Here is a 25,888-nt window from a genome sequence, read left to right on the forward strand (position 1 = left end):
TATTGTACTTGTAGGGAGTGCCTACCGTTACTATAGTGGCTGATCGATAAAGAAACAGCCATATTTACTTTAAGTGTAAGGAGTGCATGAATCAGTGAAGAAACACCGATATTTTCTTGACTTTTAGGGAGTCCCTACAGTTGCGGATCTGGATGGATATGGATATGTCTTGTCTGATTAGCCACTGGGAGCTGTATGCACTCACTCCAAGTACAGTACATATGGGTGTTTGTTCACTGATTAGTTGCGTAAGCAGGACTGCATGTGTTGATGAAGATGAGCAGCAGGAGGGGCACTGACGCTCCTGTGACGACAAACAAGAAGACACGCGATTACACGATCACAACAAACACACGCGCACACACTTCACTCCATTGACACATGCATTGTGATGAAACGTGTATTTACCCATGATGTGTCCTTCACTGGAGGATCCGTTAGCTGTGAAGACATTTATTCAGAAACATTCAAATGTATATTATTTGCCATAAACTGAAGTCAGTTCATTTTTCTAATGACTGCTGTCACAAAGCGCTGTGTTGTACACCTTTAATGTAAAATTCAGCAGTCAGGACGCCGCCATGTGGCTCCGCCTTCGATGCCAGTCTCCTGGCTGGGCAAGGACTCTTCACATGGGAGCAAATGTAGCATTAAGGACCACTTCACATCTTCTTTAACTGAGACGTTCTTACTCACCGGCTGACAGACGAGCCGCTCGCCGTCGCACACGTGAACCTCGCAGTGGAGCCACACGATGGATGCCTTCTCCTGGTCGCGGAAGCGGAACGAGTTGAACTTGAAGGTGGAGCGGCTGTCTCTGGCATTCTCGAAAATGTTCACAGTGTCGTCGGATGGGCAGCTAGAGGGTTGTGAACGAAAGATGGATACGTACATAGCTAGAAAATAAATCTAAAAGGCAGAAACAACAACAAAATTACCCAGTTTTTTTTTCTTTCTTGTCACGCCACTTGTTGCTAGGCAGAATTCAGAGAGCACAGTCATTTCTGCCCCCAAAGCCCAATGCTATATTAGCTGTTATCTTAGCAACATGGAACACATTTCGCTACCCGACACAGCAGAGAAACGAGAAGCATATGAGCCAGTGAAACAACAAAGAAACATTTGCGCGGCCACTTTTTGCTAAGCAGGATTCGTGGGACACAACAATTTCTGCCCCAAAAGCCCAATAAAAAATTGCATACAGTCACGGCACTTATGCTGTTAGCTTGTCAACATGGGGAAAAGGACTCCAGAAACATAACAAATAAACATTACTTGTTGCTTGGCAGAATAATTGCTGCCCCCTAATGCTCAATACAAAATTAGCATATAGTCACACCCACTATTCTGCTAACCTGATCAACTTGGGACGCATGCCTCCACTACGCTCAACAGCTGAGAAAGGACAAGGATAGGGTCACATGAACGCAACAAATAGAAATGTTTGTGTGGTTTCTTGTTGCTAGGCAGATTTCATGGGGCAAAATCATTCCTGCCCCAAAACTGACATACACCAGGCTTGCCCACTATGCTTTTAGCAGAGAGAGGAAAGGCAGATACACAACAAACAACAATGAAGTTTGCGTGGTCACTTGTTATGCGACAGAATTCACAGGGCACGAACCATTTCCGTACCTGTTGATGATAAGGCTCCACCTCCTCCTGTCTGTTGAGTAGGGCGTGGGCGTGGCCCAGCAGTTGTCGATGACCACTCGGAAGCGTCCGCTCAGCCCTCTGGCCTCTACGCCAACAAAAACCTCTGAGCCAATCTCGGAGGTGTCGATCACGTATGGCGCCTCTTTGGCGTACAGGAACTTGGCGTTCTGGGGGAGCATATTCACGTCACGTCCGCGGACCCTAGCGAGTTCCACTATTTTACCGGGCGCGGCGAGGACTCACAGTGAACACGCCCATGGACAGCTGTGACATAAAGGAGCCCAAAGTCCCGTTGCTGACGTAGACAGTGGCCACTCTGGAAAAAGCAGACTTTTGAGTCCACATACACCACGATTTCTTCCAGAGGGCTGGACGAGGTGCTTACTGACCTCTGGCTGAAGACGGCGCTGTTGACCAGATAGGTGGCGCGGTACACGCAGCTGAAAGTGTAGTTGACCGGCTGGTTCCTGAGTGTCAGCGACGTGTCGTTGGACACCACTGAATTGAAGAAGATATAGCGGGCGTCTTTCCCCGGGATGTACTGCCAGGGAAAGGACCAAATTGTGTCGAGACCACAAAGCGTCAGGTTTCCTTTGGTAAAAAAGTGCTAAAGGTACCAAAATATAGTAGCTGAACTTGTACCAACTGTGGTGTGTGCACCCTCAAGGGTTAATAGTGAATAACTCACAATACGATATCATTGCCATGGATTATCTAACGATAATGACAATGTCACAAAACTGTTTTTGTGCCAAAATTGGATTTAATATTGAGAAAAAAAACATCCACAATATCGACAACACTGAAGAATGTAAAACTAACCATAACACCCCTAAACCTAACCTATACTCCTCATGAGTTTAACCTTAAATGTCATCATCTCAACCTAACCCAAACTGTAAACTTTCTGTTTTACAGTATGTGTGGGTGCTAGGTGGAGTGCCATGGGATGTCAAAGTGGGTTGCATGGTTTAAAGAATTTGGGAAAGGCTGTGTTGGTTCTAGGTCGGCTGTTTGCCTTTTGTTGGTGGAGCAAAGTGGGTCAAGCAGCAGCGAGCCCCCCTCCTCCCCACGATGTTGTAATGCCGGCTGAACTGGGTTGATTTTGGCCACCGATTCAAAAGTCACTGGCGTCACGCAGCGACGGTCTGACCGCGCGAAGGAGGCGAGATATTTGGCAGTCGCCGCGGAAGAAAAATTAAATGCTTGCACAATGTGGAAATGCAACACTGTGTCATCCAAATGGTGTCTGACTGGCAAGCCTCAAACTGGACTCAGTGCAATGAAGGCCTCAAACCAAGGCCATAAACCTTTTCGCACTCAGCGGTGGTAACAATTAGCACGATAGCATGTTAGCACACGTCCCCCTCGACTCACCTCTGACTGAGTGCCGCAGTACGAGTGGTTCTTGGGCGTCAGGTCGGGGATGGTGAAGCGGTAGTAACCGGAGCTATGCACACCTGTGGAGCACACCCCCCCCAGGGAGAGTTGCTCCATCTCCCAGCCGTACGGACACTCGGGCACGTTGGCGATAATGGCGTTTGGGAAGCACGACACTATCACGTAATCTGAAACGCCAGACAAAGCAATGCGCTGTTTGCTTGGCATCCTGGGATCCACTACCCCACACAGCGGTGAAAGGACAGGGAGAACGGCAGGAACGCAACTCGCAAAATGTTAATTGCTATGGTGAAAAACCCTCATGAAAATCGAATGTGTTTTGAAGAGCTGCTGTAACGTTGAACCAAGTTTTATATGGATCTGATCCCCATGCACGAATACCAATTGAAGGTGACTTGCTTGTGTGAGAGTCAAAAGTCTTGTTACCTGCTTTCTGCGGAACACAGGTCCACGCCACAGGAAGCATAACAAGGAGCAAAGCGGCGGTCATGATTCCATGCAGCACACAAATTCAAATCATTTGGGAACGGCTGTTCACCTGTGCGCCGTCAGAAGATCCTCATGTCTGCCTCCACGGCTGGCATTATATGTACGCTCGTAGGCGGAAGTGGTCCACATTCCCACCCGGGGAGCCACCATTGTGGGCGCGCCGACAAAAAGCCTTCTGTGCTTCTTGGACATTCACTTTCAAATGACCGCCATCTCTCGGGACGGCCGCTCCGCCGCCTTTTGTAGGGATGGACCTGATGGAAATGCGCCACCACACAGGCAACAATTAGATGGTCCTTCAACAGGATGAATGATTCGTAGAGCAACGTTAGACTGGTCACCTTTTCATTCTTAACCTTTACACCGGCCCGATCTAATGAGGCCTGTAACAAAAAGGACGCGGTAGAGGCCGTGGTCGTAGTAGAAGAGGAGGAGGTTACAATAGCGGAAGAAAGCGTTGGAATCAGTCAAAACTGAATGCAGAGTGCGGGTACTAGACTGGCCTGCTTGCAGTCCAGACCTGTCTCCCATTGAAAAGGTGCGGCGCATTATGAAGCGTAAAATACGACAACGGAGACCCCGGACTGTTGAACAGCTGAAGCTGTACATCAAGCAAGAATGGGAAAGAATTCCACCTACAAAGCTTCAGCAATTAGTGTCCTCAGTTCCCAAACGTTTATCGAATGTTGTTCAAAGAAAAGGTGATGTAGCACAGTGGTAAACATGACCCTGTCCCAGCTTTTTGGGAACGTGTTGCAGCCCTAAAATTCAAACTTAATGATTTTTTTGCTAAAAACAATACATTTTATGAGTTTAAACATTAAATATCTTGTCTTTGTAGTGTATTCAATTAAATATAGATCGAACATGATTTGCAAATCATTGTATTGTGTTTTTATTTATGTTTAACACAATGTCCCAACTTCATTGGAATTGGGGTTGTAATACCACCTACTCAAGCTGTAATAAAAGGAGCAAAGCGGAGGGATACGTTGGAAAACCTTGGTGCGCTGGCTCAGGTTGTGTTTCTTTGTCTCCAGTCTCTGTTTGGTGCAAGTATCTGGAGGTTTACAGAATAAACCTGACAGGCTTATTACGGCACACTTTCAGTTCTTTATTGGTTCTATTGGAGAACAGCAAACGTGTTATGATGACAACAGGTCAGTGTAGTGCTTCAAGTTAAAAACATAAAAAGAAACTATCAAAACATGGAGAAAACGACACAAATTTCATATACACAATTCTGTACAATGGAGTCAATAAATAGTAATTGATATAAAGCTCGGTGTTAGTGTTTGGGCACTTGGCACGTCCAGCTTGTGCGCTCCGCCTGGTATGCAAAATCCCTCCTGGAAGACAAAAAAGTGGAAGTTAGGCCACCTCGACGTGAATAAGCCAGTAAAAATGAGAATTTTTGCAAAGAGACAACAATGTCTTTAATCCATTCGAGATATTTGGTTAAGGAATTCACAGGGCGCTCACAGATTTATTGATTTTTACTTTTCTTTTTCTCGTATTTTTAAACATGTATGTATGCAAATATTATATGTACTGTATACATGAGCATGTCAGGACAATTTCTTTTATGGATGTGAGAATTTGTACACGTCTGTGTGAAGACAGGAGAGGACATTTTCTTTTCCAAATGACCTGGGGAGAAGCAGCAGGATTAAATGAGTTTATGTGTCTTCCCACTCCTTTTTGAACATTTAAATAGTTTTGGTAGTTACTTAGTTTTATTACTTTTAGTATTGTTTGGCTACTTTGATTTGTTTGTTTTTACTGGATCCTAGTCAGATGTTGACAGTGGTAATAAGTAACAAATATTTGAGTCCTGGTAGATTTTACAGGTATCAGTATATTAGGTCTACTTAAGTATTTTTTATTTATTTTTTTGGGGACAACTTTTAACTTTTACCCCCTACATTTGAAAACAGATACAGTACGTGTACTTTCTACTTCTTACTTTGGCAAAATAATTTCTGTTGTTATCATTAGCTAATTTCATGTTTTTTTTCATGGTCAGTTAACAAAGCTATGGAAACACATTTGGACAGCATGTCCAGTAATTCAATTTCTTTTCAGTAGAAGCAAGTTAATGAAAGAAGAAATCTATTCTGTGTGCAGTGAAGGGTATTTTACCCCTTACGTTTATACTTAAGTACATTTCCGAAACTATCATTTTTGTCAACTTCTACTTAAGCAAAGGAGTTGAAATCAGTACTTTTATTTATTTTTATTTTTTATCTGTACTTCTACTCAAGTACAGACTGTGAGTACTTTTGCCGCTTCTGCATGTTCCAGATAAATTCATTCATTCACCTGTACATCTGCTGGTCATTGTAAAAGTACACTTCATTAACACACAACAGCCCCATTTTACAGCACGCTTGCCTGCATTTCAGTAAAGATGCATCATTCAGTGTTTTCAAAATGGTCCACTTCAAGACCCATTTTCTAAATGCTGCGTTTTACTCTTGCAGTACTGTTGCAGTACTCACTCTGTCCTGCGCGGGACGGCATTCTCCCGACACAACAACCCCTCGTCGCACGGGCAGATCTGGTTGATGCTGAACGCCAGGCCGCCGTCGGGCACGTAGCAGCCGTCGCCGCGCTTCAGCCTCCGCTTGCACACGCGCTCGCCGTGGTGGCGGGCACAGCACATGGACGCCCCGCAGTCCCGGTCCACTTTGCACCGAGCACCTGGGTGAAAGGAAGCAGACACGGGCGATTGAGCAGGTGGTGTTGAAGGTTGGTTGCGCAAAACCCCTATTGGTCTGGTTTACGTGACCCGGAAATGTGTATAAAAAGATAATAAAAGGCAATATAAGGAAATCAACTACTTTTATTAAGTGTAAGAGATTGAGAAGCGGCCGCTCACCCTCTTGTCCATTGGGAATACTGCGGTGGCACTTCCCGAACATGCAGCTGAGGCCCCGCGCACACTGGGTGTCCCTGCGGCAGTAGTGCCCCTCCCCGCGGAGGGGCACGCATAGGCCGAAGTGGCGGTCGCAGGAGAAACCTCGCCCACAGGCCCTGTCGTGGTCGCACGCCGCCTGTCGACAAGAGTGACGAGTGTTCAAGATTTTATGTCCAATTTTCTGTAACGTTGAAAACAACAACAAAATAAGTCCTACCGTGGGGGCTCTGGCAGGGGGCGCAACATCCCGCAGCGCAGCGGCCCCGTCTTTGGGCGGACTGTGCGGCATGTTTAGCATCCACGCCCAAATGTGCGCCTCGGCCAGTGTGAAGCACAGACACAGGCTCGCCATCCACACGGCGGGCAACATGGCCGACAAAATCGAGGGCAAATCGAACGAGGTCAGGACGACACGAGACGAGTTTTATGACTTGTGGTCTGTCGTCTAGGCAGCGGCTGCAAAAACCCAAACGTCAACAAGTGGCAGTGACCGGGCTCCTCTTGCACTTTTATAAGGCTCCAGTTTGAACCCCCCTCTGGCATCCCCCCCCCACCATCCTGGCCCCTCTCCTACTGGGCTGTTTGTCCAAGTAGCGAGGGAGGAGGAGACAATTAGTTGTTAATGGGTTAGCTAAGACGCTGAGTCACCACCCGAAGTCCCCCCGAAGTAGGGAATGCTGCAAAAGAGCCAACAACAGCGCTACCGATGTGCGCTTTTCCCCGCTGGAGAAACAAACGGCGGGAGAATAACGAAAACAATGGCGTGTTTCGCTGCGTGTCGGACCCCCAAAAACAATCTGGGGCCCCGAACACTCCGACGCCCCCCACCTCAGACCTCATGCCGAGAGCAATTTGCCAGAGTGCACCCTGAAGACGACCCCATGATCTCATTAAATGTAATTACCATCAGTTATTAGTTCCCAGCGGGAAGAGAGAAAGGATGGTAAGCTGTCTTGGGGGGGGGGGGGGGGGGGGGTTAAGTGGGGCTGCAAAAAACTTTTCTAAATCATTTTCCTTGGCAAAGTAATCACAAATGTAGATCTAACAGTTACTGGTGCACTTGTTGCCATGCTTAATTTCCTCAACAACAACAAAAACATACACTGCACTATTGATGTTGCAGTTTCTCAAAAGAAAAAAAAGTATTGATGTTGCACTCTCTTAAAAAGATCTGGGGCAAACTATGTGGGGCACTTTCTTAAAGTGTTGTATTCTCCTAAAAAGATGACAAATGATTAATGTTGCACTTTACTAAAAACACTAAATATGGACGTTGCACTTTCCTAGAAAGAACACTAACTATCGATGCTGCACTTTTCCAAAAGAGGACAAACTATTCATGTTGCACTTCTTTAAAAAGAAGACAATGTATCTGGCACTTTCTTAAAAAGACGACCCCTGTTGTACTTTCCTAAAAAAATGAAAAAAATTAAATAAAAAAATATTGACATTGTACTTCCTTACAAAGAAGACAAACTATTGATGTGGCATGTTTCTAAAAAACTTTCCTAAAAAGAAGACAAAGTGCCATGTTCCTTAGATGTTCTCTCAGATTTTTTGTTTTATTGCATACACTATTTTGTTTATTTAAGAATTTCTCAAGACAATTTATTGCGAGCAGTAAATTGACGTTTTTTTTCAACTCATTTCCAACATCACTGGATCTCCCACGTATGTACCTAAACGCAATTTTTAGCGTTTTGTTAAACCATGGATAATGGCTAAAGTAGCGTTCTTTTTGGCAATTAGGACCAGTCTGGCATTTATGTAACTCTGTTTTTATTAAATAAAGTCATTGTATGGTATGATGTTAACGGATGATTGTAAGAATGACTTTTGTGCTGGAGAACATGACAGAAATGTTGAAATGTAATCCAAAAAGAATTCTCAGAATGTACCGAAAGATCCCGATTTTGGGGGACTTTATTTAGTATAGTGTTCCCAAGCTACTGTATATCGCGATTCATCATGCGTACCCGGACTATAACGTGGCTTCTTTAGCAATCATTTATGGGTTTTTACAGTGCACGGGCAACTCTGAATTTAGAGCAGCGCAACTTCAGCGGAGAAACACGTTGCCACAAGGTTTACTGGAACAAATGCAGCATAATTAAGAACAAGACGACAAAACCGAGCCCCAGTAATAGTTATTCCCATAGAGCAGAGGAAGAACTGTATTTACTTGAGTGCTCAGTTTGTAAATGTTGCTGCTCTGTGTGTGTTAAAGTAGCAGTTGTTCAAAGGTTTATAAATTAGCACAATAGCAGAATGCCTATTCCCGTTTATGCGTCTAAACTTTAAGCTAGTGGACTTTTTTTTTTTTTAGATTGAATTATGGTTTTGTTAAACATCTTGGTGTTTTAATATGACTTTAAAGTGTGTTTGAATGTTTAAATGTGCTTAAAGCTTTTCGGACGGGTACAACCTGAGAAATGTCTTGTCTCCCTATATCACAGATTTCCACCTCTTGCGGGTGGGCCTGGAACATGTACCCCATGATTAACTAATAAAAAACTAATTGTCTGCTAACTGTTGATTAGCATTGAGTACTTTCCCATAGACTGATGCCAGGATAAGTGCTGGGCTCATTTGCATATTACTGGCGGCAGACAGAAGTGATCGCTATCCCAGCCCGGCTACTTAAGTCCTTTATCAAAACATGCTAACAGACTAATGACGGTAATTGGCGCTCAATTAGGAGACACAATGGCCACAACTGGACCCATTAGCAATATGTAAATATCGCCACAATGTCCGAAAAGTCGCAATTCTTGTGTATTGTAACAAAGATACAAACGCACCTCAAGTTTTGCACGTGTACGTTTTTACGAAGACGCTTTTGGATGAGAGTGTAACAACAATAACAATGACGAGATCGACTCCCTCCTCTTATCACGCTCCCCTAAGCACAGCATTCTTGTTGACCATTCGTAGTAACACAAAGATGGACCCCGCTTGTATTTGTTTAGCCGGCAGATAAGTGTCTCCACGCAGTGGCGAACATGCTCCCCCAGTGTTCGTGACTCTGCTAATGACCTCCCTAATGAACGTGCTCCCCTTTCGCAATCAACATGGCAGCGAGGCGGCACAATTGGGGTTCAACAAAAAAAATTAAACTTTAGGGCAGGGTGATCTTTGCCCATTGTAATGGACCTTGACCCCCTGCAGGGAGCCATGAATGCTGGCTATAGTGGGCTGTGGTGGGTGGGGGGTTGAAGAGGAGTCTGCCCCCCCCACCCCACTCCCCTGCAAAGCAAAACAATGCACATTTGTACATCGTTGCACTCTTTAGAATAAAAGCACTCTCAGTTTTGTCTTTAACATTAAAAAGCTAACAAAGACCATAAAAACTACAGTTATGTACAGTACATGTAAAGGTGTATTAAGGCCAAACTAACAATAATAATAATTATACTTTACTACTTATACTTTTCAGTAGTACAGCAATCACATGCTGTATCACGGTTCACGCTTTGTGTTCCCGGTACATCGAGGATTTGTTTGTGTTATTACAGTTGTTACTCTTTTTTTTTTCCAATAGTGTTTGTACATTATTTTGTGTTATTTATTGCTCTTGTGTTTAAAGATTTAAAATGTTTAAGTGCTATAAATGCTATAAAAACACACCTAGAGCGTATTTAAATAGGGTAGTTCCATATCGCAGATTTTACTTATTGTGGTTGTGGTCTTGAACGTAACCCCAGCGATGGAGGGGGATGACTGTAAACCCTAAAATTAAAATTTTATAAAATATGCGGCAAAACGTCCAACTTTCTCAGCAAAATTCCATCTTCATGTCTTTTTTTTTTTAAATTCTATTTCAGTTTTTAGGACCGAACAAAAAAGCCATAATGACAAACAAATAAAATGGGACTGTTACCAGAAAAAAATAAAATAAAATTCAATGAGAGAAACATATAGTCACCGTCGAGTAGAAACCCTATCTTTTCACAGATCGATACTATTGGTGTGTTATTTTCATGCATTATTAAACAATTTGAAGTGTTGAAAATAGCTTGAGGAAAAACAATGTATAAACTCACCTGAACTGTCTGAGAAGTGTTGTTAAACGCCAGCTCTTCCTTACTCCGTGGGAACTGTTCAGCATTATGTTGCCTCTAGATTAAAAGCCTGAATGTTTTTTTTGTTTTTGTTTTTTTTTTAGACAATAACGAGTGAAAATAGTTCGGTTAGATATATTTGAGTCAGCCTATTTTGTTAAAAATCTATTGCTGTATTGCATTGGTCAACCATGTAGGTACATTTTCATGTAGATTAGTTTCTGCCTTATACTGCACAGCATAGTCAACTTATTGTTTTATTTAATGCATCAATCATGGCTCTAGACCTTCGTAAAACTTTGGGAAGATGATATGAACAGTTGCTCGCTTTTGTAGTATTAAAGCCCAGGTGTGTTGTTGGAGGAGTTAGCGTGAGTGCTAATTTCGATGTGCACAGCTGGCTGGTGGCGATGTGTCAAATAAAATTAGCGATTGAACATGATTCTGGGGTGGTGTTACGCTGATGCGCAATGGTCTATGATTATGACTTTACTGCTGCATTAGCATAGGTTAGTGGTGGAATATGGCGTGTTACGACCCTGTATTAGCTTTTAGTTGATTCGAAAGTGACTTTTTAAAATGTCATTTATAATTGTAAGTGAGCAAACATGATGCTCTTCAGATGTGTCGTTAAAAATGAAGCTAAAGCTGACCACAGAGAAAATAAAAATAAATCTGTTTTAGTTTGGCGAGCAAGGATTATGTGCTTGCTTTCAGTACTGTAAGAATTTGTCTTGATGATCTATCACTTTGCGCTACCGCTAAAGAATTCAGAAAACCACATGACACAAAGAAAATATTTAAAGGTGTCCCCATCTGTTAGTGTCAAGTCCATATTGTTCTCGATAGCCTGTTTCCAATTGGGACAAGAAAGGCGAGTGTGACTCCCGCCGTAATGGGAAACAGCCCTGCATCTTTCCCCAGTGCCAAGATTGGAACGCTGCGAGGCAGACGACGGAGTGCAAAGAGGACAATGTGCTGAAAACCGTTGCAAATCAACAAGACTTCAATCAAAACATTGACAGCACACCAACAGTAAGTCAACAGCAGGAGACCCAGAGGAGTTTCCAGACATTGTTTTGTCAGGAACGTACATTTGCATGACATTTGTGGGACTTGCATACAGCCACCAAAAACAAGAGACAGATTTGCCATTCAAGAAACTAACGCAATGTCATTTCCTTGCACGGCATCTCATCTTGGTGACTTCGCCAGAACATACCAGAAATCCTCAGTGCAAATATGCTTACAGTGGCAATCTAGAAGGCCTTGTCAAACAGGCCAAAGGTATAGACCAGGACAGATAGAGTTTGGTACAAGATGCCAGCTTGTTTCTTGCTCGTTTCAGTGCCCACTTGGCTAAGAGCGAGGCACCAAATTACCAAATGCAGTGGTACATGATACCTCTCACTCAGACTAAAACCTTGAACTTCTCCTAAACCAACATCTTTTCCTGAGCATCCAAAAGACCCTCGACAGAAGGACAAAGAACAATGGATGCCAGGTTGATCCTGAGCATTGTCCAGTTTCCCTTGAGCAAGGCAACAAACCCCCAAATACTCTGGGAAACTGCACCACTGGCTCGTACTAAAATGTTACCATCTCGTCTTCTCCAGAAAATCCCAAAGACCCTGCATGGATTTTGCTATGGACCTAAGAGGGAGAAGTTAAGGACATAGACAGCTAAAAGCTGGTGTGGTTGCCGGAGAGATGCCAGTTCACGTGACCATGGCACAAAACGCCCAAACGCTCTGGGACAAAACACCACCCACTCAGAGTAAAACGTTTGCATAAAGTCTTCTCCAGAAGAACCCAAAGAGCCTTCGCAGCTTCTGCTACAAACCAAAAACGCAGATTTGACAGACCTAGATAGCTACGGGCAGGGGGTGGTTGTCGGAGAAATGCTGTTTTTTTTAGCAGGATCACAGAACCCCCAAATGCTGAGGGACATGACCCCCTCCTCTCTGTGACCAAAACAACTGCATCTCGTCTTCTACGGGACACCCAAAAGACCCTGCATGGCTTTTGCTATGAAGCAAAAAGGGATACGTTACGGACCAAAATACTTTAGCTGAAGGCTGTGGGTGGTGGCTGTAGAGATCTGTGCTGCTTGAGCAAGACACAGAACCCCCAAATGCTCTGGGAAACGACCACTCTCCCTGACCAAAACTAACGCCTAAGGTCTTCTCCAGAACATCCTTATGATCCTCAATGCTTACAGTGGTTCAGTACATAAGGCCTTGTCTTTAAGGATTTGTCTGGACTTGAACCAGATGGACCCTAGTTTGCTACCAGGTGTGGGCCAAAAAGGAAAAAGACCAAGATGGATGGAGGCTGGTTAAATAAATCACTGCTTTTGCAACGTATAAATGTTTTGCACCATGTTTTTGGCAATGTTCAATGCAATTCCATTTGCGACTGGCTTCCGCCAAGCTCCTTTCTTATCAGATGCAAAACACCCATGTTGTATGTTTGTAAGTGGGAATTGTAGTCCATTTTTTTTAAATAGCTGCTTGGAAAAGTTACTAAATATAGCGACCAAATCGCTAAGATGGCAACACTGACTGTCGTTTTGTAAACTGGTTCCTCTCTGTTTGCAGTTCGTAGAAGCAGTGAATGTCAGCAAGGGAAAATTAATAAATATTGACTTTAATACAATTTAATTTAGTCAAGTTTCCTATCTATTAAACAGGTCATGAACATTTAGGTTAACAATTTCAAACAATAAATCATTCACGGCATTTAAGGGAGCACATCGTAGTCAATTTGAACTGGCATGAGGATTATGGTGGGGGTTGTTGGAAAGATTTTTCCCTGGACCCAAACAGTTTGAGAACTCTTGGCCTACAAAATGTCCACTGGCTTGTGTTTGCACGACACTCGATAGCGATTGTTGCATGTCAAAGTGAATTGCAACTTAAACAGATGATCTTGAGATCTAGACTACGGTGGTCAATGTACGGGAGCTCATCTTTCACAATAAGAGCCCTGTGCTTCCTGCTTTTTTGTCTATTTGATCAGCAATTGTCTTGGGGGAAAAAAATCATCCATTACTGTACAAAGCTGCTCATTCACACGACACTATTCTCACCACATGACTCTGATTGGCCTCCGCTATCATCTTTGATGTGTTACTGTTTACAGGAGTCCATGTGGTGTTTTAGCGTCAGCAAAACATGTTTTCTTCCAAAATATCATCGTTTGTTTTGCCTCACCCCTCCCAAACGTCTCCTTTTTTTTGGCTCACTTCTCTGTGAAAGAGGGGAAAAAAAGCATAAATATTTCCTCTTCTTGCAAACAGTCAGAGTGAGAGAGAGCTGCGTGCAGAGAGTGAGAAAGAGAAAGGATAGTCTCCTCACTGGAGCTGTTTTGTTAACTCTCCCGCTGTCATGGTGCCGCCGTCCCAGATGTTCCTTTGAGGGAGAGCAGAGCGGAGCTGCAACGCTGAAAACCTTGGCCGAGGTGAGGGAACGTGAGCGTGTGGGACAACCGCAGGCGGCGAAGAGGAGTGTAAGACTGGACGAGCGAGAGGGGAACGACCACGAGGCGGCTGGACATGGAGCTCAGCGGGTTTCTCCTCGTCTCTCTCCTCCAGGCTCAGCTGGGGATCCTGTGGAGTCGTGAAGGTAAGCCCATGCCTGCTCCTCCAGCCACACTGACCCCATTCCAGACCATTCTTGGATCAAATGTTTTGGGTAGGTTGGATTCAAGGAAGAAAACAACAAATGTACTGACTTTTATTTTCACCTCGGTAGTCGTCGTAAGTGAAGTTAAAGCTGCGGATTGCGTTTACCCACCTAAACCTACACCAAACCCACTAAAGCCTAAGCCCTGACCCCAACCCTTACCCTTCACTCCCTCCCAAACCATACACCCCAACACTAATGCTAAACCGACCCTAACCCCCTAAAACCCTAACTCATACCCAACCCTAACCACAACATAAACCTAAACCTTCCCTACCCTAACCCTAACCCTTACTGACTTTATACGTTATACTAACCCTAAATCGTCCCTAACCTCTTAAATATAGCCCGTAACACAAAGGTTTTGGCTTTTAAAAGCAAGTCCAGAAACTTTGGAATTTGGAATCCTGCAGTTCCTCCAGTAGTTGATTTATTCAAGCAGAAATTTTGCATCGAATCACCCAGCATGTCACGTTTTTGCGTCTCCTATGGTGAAGTTGTCCTGTGTAGTACTTAGCTTCCCGTATATGTGTGCGTGTGTGCGTGTGTGTGTGGGTGCATGTACAGTATGTATTTCTGCTCTCCTTGGAGATGCCTTATTTTTAGCCATTCCCCGTTCTTCTTCAGCTCCTCCTCCAACAAATCAGTGATGCTCCACTTTCTTCCTCTGTTCCCCGCCCCCCCCGACATAACATTAACTTCACCACCACCAGTCCATCAAAGCTCCTGTGCCCATCCATGCCAACAGAAGGACATGCATTCAAGACTCTTGGGACCTCTTTTCTAGCAAACTCTTAAATAACTGATGCTGGAGCCATCAAAGTAGAGTTTTAGGTCATCAGCGTTCACTTTTCAATGTCAAACTTTGAACGGTCCCTGCAAAGACGGACACATGTCCAGTTCCAAGGGGGCCCAGATGAAAAAAAAAGCCTACGATTTTCAAATTTTACAGATCATTACCTCCATTGCCACCAAGCGGTCCAGTTCAGTTTAGCTTACTAGAGCCCTAATGAAGCAATGCTTTCCAACCTTTTCCACTTTTCTGGGTACCACTAGAAAATGTTTCATATTTATTTTATTGCACCCCACAACATAAAACAAAAGACTGCAATGGGAACATTTTAAACTTGCACTTCTTGAAAATTCAAGCTAGCTACTACTGTAGGTTGTGAACCCCATAGGTATAGTTAAAGGGAACCAGGATGATGGCTTTGGCAACATAATAAGTGGGGCAATGAATCCAACAAGAAGGTTAACAATGGAGGAGATCTTGTCAGGAGTAGCCTTGTAAGAAGTGGTAAAGTGTTTTTTTTTTTTGAAGCCTAAACAACTTTTAAAAATGGAAACACATCGGTGGGTGGCTGTTTCGCTCTGGCCCTAGCTTAACCGCCTAAAACCTAACCTCAACCGTCAACACTAACCCTAAACCTTCCCTAACTCCCTAATCCATAACCCCTAACATTGACCATTAACCAGTAAACCCTAACCTGACGGACTAACCCCAAACCTCGCATCATCCCCTAAACTATAAACCTTAACACTAACCCTGAATCCCTAAATTTTCCCTAATCCCCTTAAACATAATGCCAAATTCATCCCTAACTACCGAAAACCTAACCTCAAACCCTAACATTAACTGTCACCCTTTACTAACCCCCTCAACTGTAACACTAACCTCGCGTTGTTTCATTTGAGGAGTGAAGGTAATAAAAAATGTGACTGGTCTGTTAAGCCATTTGTTAATCGTGGATTCCATTTAGCAGTGGTATTTATTGTCGGCCTGAACTGCTGGACATTTTTTTTATCCCAGTAAAATTATATCCTGTTGTGAAACGTGTAAAAGTAAACCAAAACGGTCACGTGCAACTCGCAGTTCTCTGCAGTAAAAAGCAACGAAAACAGACAACTAAACCCTGATAAATCCATCACCTCAATACAACGGTGAGTTCAAGTTCCTTTTCAAGCAGCAGTTTGTCCTTGTTATGACTTCAGCTGCCGGTGCTCTGGTGTTTTTGTGGCTTCAGCCCACGCCAAGAGCACCTCTGGACATCTTGCAACACAGATCACCCACTCTTTTACAACACAATATGACTTTGTACGCTACTATGTGCACAACTTTTGCTCCTACTGCATTCAAGCCTGAATACGATCATCTTTTTCCATCCCGCCAAACCTTTTGTGCCCTTCACACATCCAGTTTTTTCTTTTGAGTTCCTTCAAAGCCTACAGCTCTTTAAGGAGGAAATGTATTTTTCATCCTTGGATGTGGTGGCTTCCAAACAGCCGGAAAGAACATTAGTTTTTGTTTCGGCCCAGCAACTTGGCTACCATTTTCTTTGTGTGTTTTAATACGCTTGTCCGACCCTTCAGAAAAATGCTGAAAATGTAACTTGTTTCATTGTCAACAGCAAGGCTTGATATATGAATATTAGACAGCAGGATGGAGCGTTATGTTCCAGACACAACCGCTATAAGTGAAAATCTGCAATATAGAGAGCATATAAAAAAAAATATGGTTTTACCCCTCCCATATATTTTAAACACATTTCAACTGATTAAAACACAGTTTTCTAACCAATTGTAAACTTATTTGAACACACAAAAAGCAGACAATGTTTAGAAAATACTGTACGTATTGCAGTGTCTGTGCGGGATACAGTATGTGCCTTTAAGAGGCGTGGCCTGCCGGGGTGTCGTGTGACGTCGGCGAGTCTTCGTGTGAGTCGTTACTCAGCTGTGGCTGAGTAACTACTAGCTACTACCTGCAGCATCCTGGTTTGATGGCATGACATCAGGAACAAGCTGAAAGGGCATGGTCGCCACCAAATGTTTCAAAGGGCAAAATCAACAACCAGCGCATGTAAACAAATGTACAAGGTGGTCATCAGGAACATTTCTGGCTGTTTATCATTGTTAGTGAAGTTGTGCGAGCAGCCTCCACATGTCCGCCAGACTCTTCCCAAAAGCCCGACCCACTCTTGAACTCCGCTTAGCCCCTTTCTTCACCGGACATTCGCCCCCGCACACATGCAGCTAGACAAGCCTCAGAGTCAACACTTCAAGTTTTATTGTGCAAACTCTGCAAGCTTGGACAGGACAGTACAATAATCGCCCACTATTCACCGACGATATAGGAAAAACAGGAAAAAGCCTTGAAAGTGGATTTTTGTTTTGTCATTGGGGAGTTATGTGTTCAACGCAACACAAACCTGACGAGCGGGACAATGCTGTGTCCGTCTGACAAAGAAAAGAGAGTGTCGGGCATTGAAGTTCAAATCTCGGTGTTGGCTTGCAACTATCCTCAACACACAGTCAACGTCCGCCTATGCTGCTACCTCAGAAGCCGGCAATTTCGCCGGTTGACTTCAACATGTCTGTAGAACAACGCGGGGGAAAGCGCCATTCCGTCTCCTCAGTCGTTTCATCAGAATGAGAGCTGCCAATGTGACCCAATTAGGATCCTCTTGTTCCGCGAATCTCACTGCATCGTCATCAAACGACTGCTCCCTCGTATCCCGCTCTGTCTTTTTGCCAATCATCTTCGTAAGCACATCTTCCACCACCGAGCATGGACGACATGCAGTACACTAACAGGTTTTACCTTATCAACCGGTCAAAGCCTCTCGCAAATGCAAACAGACGATCACAACCAGCAGGCCCCAGCGATTTTTCGCCATGGAGCGGTTTCACATGAAGCATTATTTGACAGGCCGGCTTGGAAAAACATTAAATCAAAATCAAATGATTAAAAATACAAATCAGAATGAGACTAAATGTAGTTGTTGTAATTAGTGGGACCACTTTGCTTGTTTCTCTTAAACTAGCCGGTTTCATGTTGGGGTATTGGGAAACACCCAAAGTGTGCTACTTACTGGATGTGAAGTCCATCCATCCATCCATTTCCTTCTCCTCACTAGGGTCGCGGGCATGCTGGAGCCTATCCCAGCTATCTTCGGGCGGGAGGCGGGGTACACCCTGAACCGGTCGCCAGCCAATCGCAGGGCACATAGAAACAAAAAACCATTCACATTCACACCTATGGGCAATTTAGAGTCTTCAATCAACCTACCACGAATGTTTTTGGGACGTGGGAGGAAAACCGACCCAAACACGCGGAGAACACGCAAACTCCACACAGATGGGACCAGGATTTGAACCCCGGTCCCCGGAACTGTGAGGCTGACGCTCTAACCAGTCGGCCACCGTAAACAGGTCATGAACATTTAGGTTAAAATTTTCAAACAATAAATCATTCACGGCATTCAAGGGAGCACATCGTAGTCAATTTTAACTGGCATGAGGATTACGGTGGGGGTTGTGTGTATGTCAAGTGTACTCCGTAATTTTGTTTCGGTCGACATTGTTTCAGAAAATCCCACATCCCAATGATAGGATTTTGGAAATGGAAGCAAGGTATTCAGTGCTTTTTGGGACAGTTTTGAAGGCTTCTTTGCCTCATTTGCAAGGCTGTTGCAACATATTACGCAGGTGCATGAGAATGACTTGTGGTGATAAATAGTGTTAAATCCATATTTTAAGTTGGTCTACTGATATTGTCTAAAATATATCTTCCTCTTTTATAGGCTCTTTTCCTTCTGTCTTGTGATTTGGCCTTTTACCATTTTACTCATGTTTGCTAGCTTGTGCCGTGGACTTACTTTTTGGCTACCGAATCACATGACATCTTGATGTGTGTACAGCGGCACAGCCTGGTAGCAAATGTCCCAAGGAGTGGTACTGGTCTCCTAAAAGAAGACCTGCTGGTGGCACCTAATGATGGGGTTGGACAACTCACAAGCGAGCAAGCATGAAGGCAGACCACAAACGACGTTGAGGAAAAATGACCTTTGCACCAGAAAACTCTGGAAACAATTGCTCCTTGTCAGCATATGCTAATTAGTTAATTGTTGTACGATCTTCTCCGTTATAATGCTGAGTAAAAAAGACAAACGCCCACGCATAAAATAAAGGTTTCAGTGCTCCACCTTAAAAAGTTGACTCTATCCCTAGAAAAGCAACAGGGGAGCCAATATAAAGCAAATGTAACCACAAGCTCTGAAGGGTGTCAGTGTTGATTTAAGGGTCCTCTCACAACTTTTTCAAGTCAACTTTCTCAAAATTTAAAGGAGATACTTTTGACGACCAAGTCTCCACCGCTTGTTGCAGACGCAGAGAGCGGGGCGCCTCCGGAGACGTCAGCCTTGCAGAGGACAAGCCTCGAGCCGCCAAGAGGCGCCCGCAGCGCACCGCCACAGGGAGGCCGACTGGACATCACCTTCCTGCCTGACAACATGACCCATAGAGTGGTGAGATGCCTTCGCTAAGCCACGCCAACAAGAAGCACAGTTTTGTATTACATCACCACAAAAGCTCTCTTGATCCAGTTGCGTTAACTAGCATGCGCATGCAATGTCTTGGTTCCAGCATCCATCCATCGATTCATCCATCCATTTTCTTCTGCTTATCTGGGGTCGGGTTGCAGGGGCCGGAAGCCTAGACTTCCGTTTCTCCAGCCACTTCATCCAGCCCTTCCGCAGGATCCAGAGGCCTTCCCAGGCCAGCCTGGAGACATAGTCTCTCCGGCGTGTCCTAGGTCCTCCCTGGAGCTTCCTCCTGGTAGGACATGCACGTAACACCTCGCCAGAGACGCAGCCAGGAAGCATCCTAACCAAATGCCCGAGCGACCTCATCTGGCTTCTTTTGATGCGGAGGAGCAGCAGCTTTACTCTGAGCCTCTACAGGATGACCGAGCTTCTTACCGTATCTCTAAGGCAGACACCCTGCAGGGGATACTCTCAGTCACGAAAAGTGGATGATATTGGGCTTGCGAATGAAATTTCAGGACGAATTTCAGGAAGAACTTAAATTGCACTATAACATTTACTAGTGAACTTGATTTGACCGCCTCTAAAGCTTTTATTGCATATGTTCAACTGTTGAATGTTTCAGTACTTTTACATAACCTGTTTGATCCATGAATCGACCAGTATATTTGCAAAGATGTCCACTTCTATGCCTTTCTGTGACTCATCCAGTCTCTCTGTATCTCTGTTGCAACATCCTAATGACAACATCCTAACATCCGAATGACAATCTAAGCTCTATTGTTTTATCAATTGTTAGACGTCATCTTGGTCTCATGATGTCAAAATATGATCAGCATGATAAAAAGGACACAATTGAACGAGCAAATTTATTGGTCGAATTATGGGTCAACCATGGGATGGGGGGAACATGAATAGGTGTATTTGTGAATAGCGAATGCGGGGGATTATTGTAGTTTTGTTATGTTGTACAGAAATATTTTCGAGGTGAAATCACAAAAAACGCATGTTACCTGCACATGCTATTATATTAACTTTATGGTGAGGTGTGAAATACCAAAAGTCCCAATTTCTTCAACCATTGCAGCCATTTTGTCTTTTCCACAAATGGCTTTCTTCTGGTTTTGGATTGGCCAAACCGGCCATCGCGTAAGACTTAAAGTGCCACCTGCTGCTTTGGCATGACAAGCCCGGGAATTGATTTTGCTGAGCTCCTCGCAGCGAAAAGTGTGTTGTACTTTCCTTCCTTTGCTCCAAATGGAAAAACAGAGCAGAGGTTCTGCTCGCTGACGTGCATCATTATCAATGACTCACTTGGACACCGATGTTGGACGGCCAATGCCTGTTTTATGGCGGGGCATGGATTTAAACATCATGCAGCTGCAATGCCAAAGAATGCCCCTCACCGAGAAAGCACCCCCCCCCCCCGCTCCAGGATGTGGCAATGCAGAGGCAAAAAAATGGGTCGCTAGCTGTATGTGGAGCAGCGCTGCATTTAACTGCTCCACTTTTCATCCCTCTCTGACACCACAAACGGCAGCGCGCATCAATAATGCTGTCGGTTGCGTAGGGAGTAAAAGTAAAAACAGAAATACTCAAAGTACAGATACCTGAAAAATCTGCATTAATGAAGTATTTATACTGAAGTAATGAAGTTTTTGTACTCAATTACTTCCCACCACTGCTCACTGTTTTGAGCTGCGATCTGTTACGCAGGAGGACTCGCAGCGCTACTACAGCTGGCAGAGTTTCGGCCCGGACGACAGGCGCACCCAAGACTTGTGGGTGGACCTGAATTCTCTACACAAGAGCCAAGTCCGAATCCATGGCATCCTGTCCAACGCGCACCGGCAGGCGGCGGTAAGAGATAAGAACGTACATGCAAACACACAAAGCAGTACACTGACTATGTTTCGCTTTCTCCCAGAGGGTGGCGCTTTCCTTCGACTTCCCATTTTATGGACACGACTTGAGACAAATTATCATTGCAACTGGTGGTGAGTTTCAGCTTCTCCCAAAGTATTGAAGTGTATTAAAAGTGTGGCACACAAAATCCGCGTTTCCAACAACCGGTGTGGTTCAGTTCATGGCAGTGGTGTTGTTAGGCCTATTTCAGGCGGCCTAAAGCCCCCCCAAAAAAACTTCTCAAGCACCCCAAAAATTGTATGTGTTCATGGCAAAGTTTAATTATCTTAGGCCCCATAAAACCGATCTTCAGCTCCCCTCAAATAAATTGTGGTTTCCCCAAAATGCAGTTTGAAAAGGGCTTTTGTTTCATCATTGCCGTGTTTCGTCATTCAGGGTTTACCAATCCGATCCGTAGTGGTGGAAAAGTGGCTAACATTTGAAAGGAGCATTCTCTTCTCGCAAGGTTTCATCTTCATGGGGGACATTACCCACCGCATGCTGACCGCCACCCAGTACATTGCCCCCCTCATGGCCAACTTTGACCCCAGTTTTTCCATGAACTCCACTGTGAGGTACTCGGATAATGGTAAGTGCAGAGACCAGACCGCCTCAGTAGAGTTTGGGAATCTCAGGAGAGGATGAAAGGGAGGAATTCTGCTGCGTCCAGGTCATCTATTTGTGGTCCAGTGGGACAAAGTGCGGCTAAAGGACAGAGAGGCTGAAGGAGCTTTTACGTTCCAGGCGGCGCTGCACAGAAACGGAACTGTGGTGTTTAACTACAGAGAGGTGAGTTTGTTGAACACACCCGTGCATCTGAATTAATCTTCCATTTAGAAGAAAAGCACCCATTGTTGTCCAGATCCCAGTGCCAGTGGAGAGGATTAACTCCACAGAGCATCCGGTAAAAGTGGGACTGTCCGACGCATTCATGGCGTACCTCCCGTCTCAGCAGATGACAGGTCAGCTTTCAACTTCCTGTGATATCCCCATTACGTTGTGAGCAGAATCATCAAGTTAGCTGCCTAGTAGTAGTAGCTCGTTGTACGTCCAGATGACTTCTATATGCCTCGCTGCAGAAGATGTGTGAGCAGAATCATCAAGTTAGCCAGTAGTAGGAGTAGCGAATTTGGTATTAGTTACAAGCTTCAAGTGTTCAACTTTGCGTAACTTTGATACGCCTCAACCCAGCATGTTTGTGAACAAAAACATCGACTTACTTTTAAAAGCTGCATAGCAGTACTAGTAGCTTGCTGGTAGTCGACGAGGCTAGATAGCAGCTTTACGATTCAACTTCTTAAAACTTTGCTATGCCTCAGCCCAGAATGCTTATGAGCAGAATTGTCCAGTTAGCTGATTTAAAAGTTAAATAAGTGGAAGTGGTAGTAGTAGTAGCAGCTCATTGGTACTAGTAGGCACATCTTACAGAATGTTTGCTTCAAAGATACAAATCAGCGGACCATCTACGAGTATCACCGCGTTGAAATCAACACCACCACGATCGTCAGCGGATCGGCGTTTGAGTTCACACCTCTGCCTAGTGAGTACAAAACATGACTGGAAAAGCAGGCATACACCCATCCACCCATCCGTCCTGTAACACGTTCTACTTTTCAGCCTGTCTTCAACACACATCCTGTGATCTCTGCCTGGGGTCCAACCTGACAAGTGGATGCGGGTGGTGCAACACGCTTCAACGGTACGACCACAGAAGTCCCCCAAAGATGAGACCGCCAAGTGCAAGGCTCTTCTGATGTAATTTCCGCTTCCGTTTCAGATGCTCAGATGGGCTCGATCGCCTTCGACAAGAGTGGCTAGATTATAACTGTCCCAAAGAGGTTAGATACTTAATGCCTCCCTGTTGTCAATGATCCTTAGGGCCAAATGTCATGATCCCCATGACATTTGGCCCTCAGGCTGAAGGCACGTGCGAAGACTACTACCCGGCGTCGCACGAGGAATCGACACTCACCTTCTACTCGTCAGCTACTCCGACGTCATCTTCAGCCGAGTTCCACGACAACGTGGTCACCAGGGGTGAGTTGACATGGAATGACCACCAATTCATTCAACCGTTTTCTAATCTCGAGCACTTGTCCTCATTTGTGTCGCCGGGCAACTGGAGTCTATCGCAGTCGACTTTGGGCGAGAGGCGGATTACGCTGTGGACTGGGACCAAGCCCTGCTCCAAATAGCGAAAAAACAAATAATTACCAATTGATAGCCCCTAAAAATGTGTAATTGTCTACATAAAAACTACACCACAAATGATCATCCCAAAACAGTATAATTTAAAATAATAAAGTTCTTCAACAAATATCAAATAAATCAATCTTACATGGGCAGCACGGTGTACGACTGGTTAGCACATCCGTTTCACACTTCTGAGGACCCGGGTTCAAATCCAGCCTCACCTATGTGGAGTTTGCATGTTCTCCCCGTGCCCGTGTGGGTTTTCTCCGGGTACTCCGGTTTCCTCCCACATTCCAAAAACATGCATGGTAGGTCGATTGAAGACTCTAAATTGCCCATAGGTGTGCACGTGAGTGTGAATGATTGTTTGTGTGCCCTGCGATTGGCTGACGACCAGTTCAGGGTGTAACCTAACTCTCGCCCAGAGTCAACTGAGACAGGCGCCAGCACACTCGTGACCCTACCGAGGATAAGCGGTACAGTAAATGGATGGATGGATAAATATTACATCATGACTCTTAACCATAAATGGTTTACAGGTTAGTGCTTTGGCGCTATCTTGTGGCATGTTAGGGATTTTCAGAAAGAAAATTCAAATTGAGTTTTTCAGCGACTAGCAAGGGGATAGGTTCCACATGGGGAAACAAATTTGTGACTAGTGAACCACACATATGGGGGGGGGGGGATTACCGTATTGACTAGCTACAATTCACACTTGCGTGAACAATTAAGAGTCTCCAAATATGGCTGACTCTCACAAACACAGAGCCTCCGGAGCACACGAGGATGACAGAGAATGCGGCCATAATTGCCGGTGTGGTGGGGGCCCTCGTCCTGGTGGTGGCGCTGACCTTGCTGGCCGTGTACTACATCAACACGCACCCCACGTTGGCTCCGCCCTTCTACCTCATGCAGGTGAGGACGCCACAAAAACACGTCGCGGGTACTCATAGTTTTGTATTTCGGCAAAATGAGTTGACCATCAGCATCTACCGCAGCGACGCAGCAACAACTACTGGCCCGCCATGAAATTCCGCAACCAGGACTACCCGTCGGGCTACGGCGAGGTGGAGCCCGTGGGTCACGAGAAGGAGGGTTTCATCGAGGCCGAACAGTGCTGCTAAAGGCAGCCACCTGGAGAATAATAACAGATTAATAGGAAGTACACTCGCCAACTATTGGCGGCTTTTCCTGGCTTTCTCCACGTCTCTTTGACATTGCACACACACCATACGTCGCAAGGTCGGAAGTGAAAAGGAGGAGAAAAAGAAATATTCAAAAATAAATGTCAATGGACACTGCCTTCATACTGTATAGTACACTTCACGTCCGTTTTTAATCCACTCCATCTTTTTGGTTGGAGAGAGACAAATGTTAGGTTGTTACATTATATAATTATAATGATAATAACTAATGATCATTATGAAATTGACATCCTTGTTTTATTTGTCCTGTTTAAATGTCTTAACACAAATAATTTGAAACAGTTTACTGTTGCAACCCCCTCCACACACACACACACACACACACACACACATCTACACTACCATGCAACCATGTTGTTTCCCAACCTTTATTGAGCTATGCCACACATTTTATATTCTGACGAGTATGCCACCAAACAAAAATATTACAAAAAGGCATGTAGAGTACACTGAAATGATGAAATAATTACTTCGTCTCAATTCGTTCACGAATTTATGTAAAATATGGGCCTGTTTAGAACACAAAGCTATTATTCTGTTTGTACGAATGGCAACAAGCGGAAACACAGGTTAATTGTCCCTTCCGCCATCTAGTGGAAGACTATTTAATTGTTCCGCCTGTCACTACGTTTCACTGCCATAGATGGATAAACAAAGATACATTATTTGTATGAAATTAATGTAAATCAATCATCTTCAGGGATAAACAAAGATATATTATTTGTATGAAATTAATGTCAATCAATTATCTTCAGACCAACCTGCAGCACATCTGATGATCTCTCACAACACATGCACAGTGGTTGGGAATGACTGGTGGATTAAAGGAAACAATCCGTAATTATGGATGCATTTGTGTATTTAACTTATTTATCCAGGTAAGGCAAACGTATTCCATGTGTCTTAATAACTTGTCTATAGGATGCTTTCGTCAAAATACCCCAAGGATCAATAATTATAGACATCATTTTAAATCCCTAGTTCATGCTATGGTGGATTTAAATATTAAGATTTACAAAATTAGTCATCTCATCCAAGGGAGAGAAAA

The 25,888-nt window shown here is 44.4% G+C and overlaps 3 protein-coding genes across 3 annotated transcripts; 1 reads left to right on the forward strand and 2 right to left on the reverse strand.

Annotated features, from left to right (window-relative positions):
- Positions 1–233: 233 nt before the first annotated feature.
- On the reverse strand, positions 234–3,547 carry tectb (tectorin beta). The gene is made up of 8 exons (XM_061664027.1): positions 3,484–3,547; positions 3,034–3,224; positions 2,046–2,197; positions 1,900–1,972; positions 1,636–1,823; positions 697–859; positions 548–626; positions 234–304 (listed from the first exon to the last, which is right to left on the reverse strand). The coding sequence occupies exons 1-8, from the start codon at positions 3,545–3,547 to the stop codon at positions 234–236; spliced, it is 981 nt and encodes a 326-aa protein (XP_061520011.1).
- A 1,103-nt stretch (positions 3,548–4,650) lies between these two features.
- On the reverse strand, positions 4,651–6,932 carry LOC133395297 (dickkopf-related protein 3-like). The gene is made up of 4 exons (XM_061664075.1): positions 6,684–6,932; positions 6,428–6,602; positions 6,048–6,249; positions 4,651–4,895 (listed from the first exon to the last, which is right to left on the reverse strand). Exons 1-4 carry the CDS (start codon positions 6,834–6,836, stop codon positions 4,835–4,837), a joined length of 591 nt encoding a protein of 196 aa, XP_061520059.1. The 5' UTR covers positions 6,837–6,932; the 3' UTR covers positions 4,651–4,834.
- A 6,885-nt stretch (positions 6,933–13,817) lies between these two features.
- LOC133417892 (plexin domain-containing protein 1-like) lies at positions 13,818–25,797 on the forward strand. Its single transcript, XM_061706103.1, has 13 exons — positions 13,818–14,153; positions 19,380–19,519; positions 21,254–21,397; positions 21,465–21,534; positions 21,909–22,031; positions 22,113–22,231; positions 22,305–22,404; positions 22,887–22,982; positions 23,060–23,141; positions 23,220–23,280; positions 23,359–23,479; positions 24,402–24,550; positions 24,634–25,797. Exons 1-13 carry the CDS (start codon positions 14,084–14,086, stop codon positions 24,757–24,759), a joined length of 1,401 nt encoding a protein of 466 aa, XP_061562087.1. The 5' UTR covers positions 13,818–14,083; the 3' UTR covers positions 24,760–25,797.
- Positions 25,798–25,888: the final 91 nt, after the last annotated feature.

Source organism: Phycodurus eques, chromosome 19, assembly GCF_024500275.1.
Source record: "Phycodurus eques isolate BA_2022a chromosome 19, UOR_Pequ_1.1, whole genome shotgun sequence".
Taxonomy (NCBI): Eukaryota; Metazoa; Chordata; class Actinopteri; order Syngnathiformes; family Syngnathidae; genus Phycodurus; species Phycodurus eques.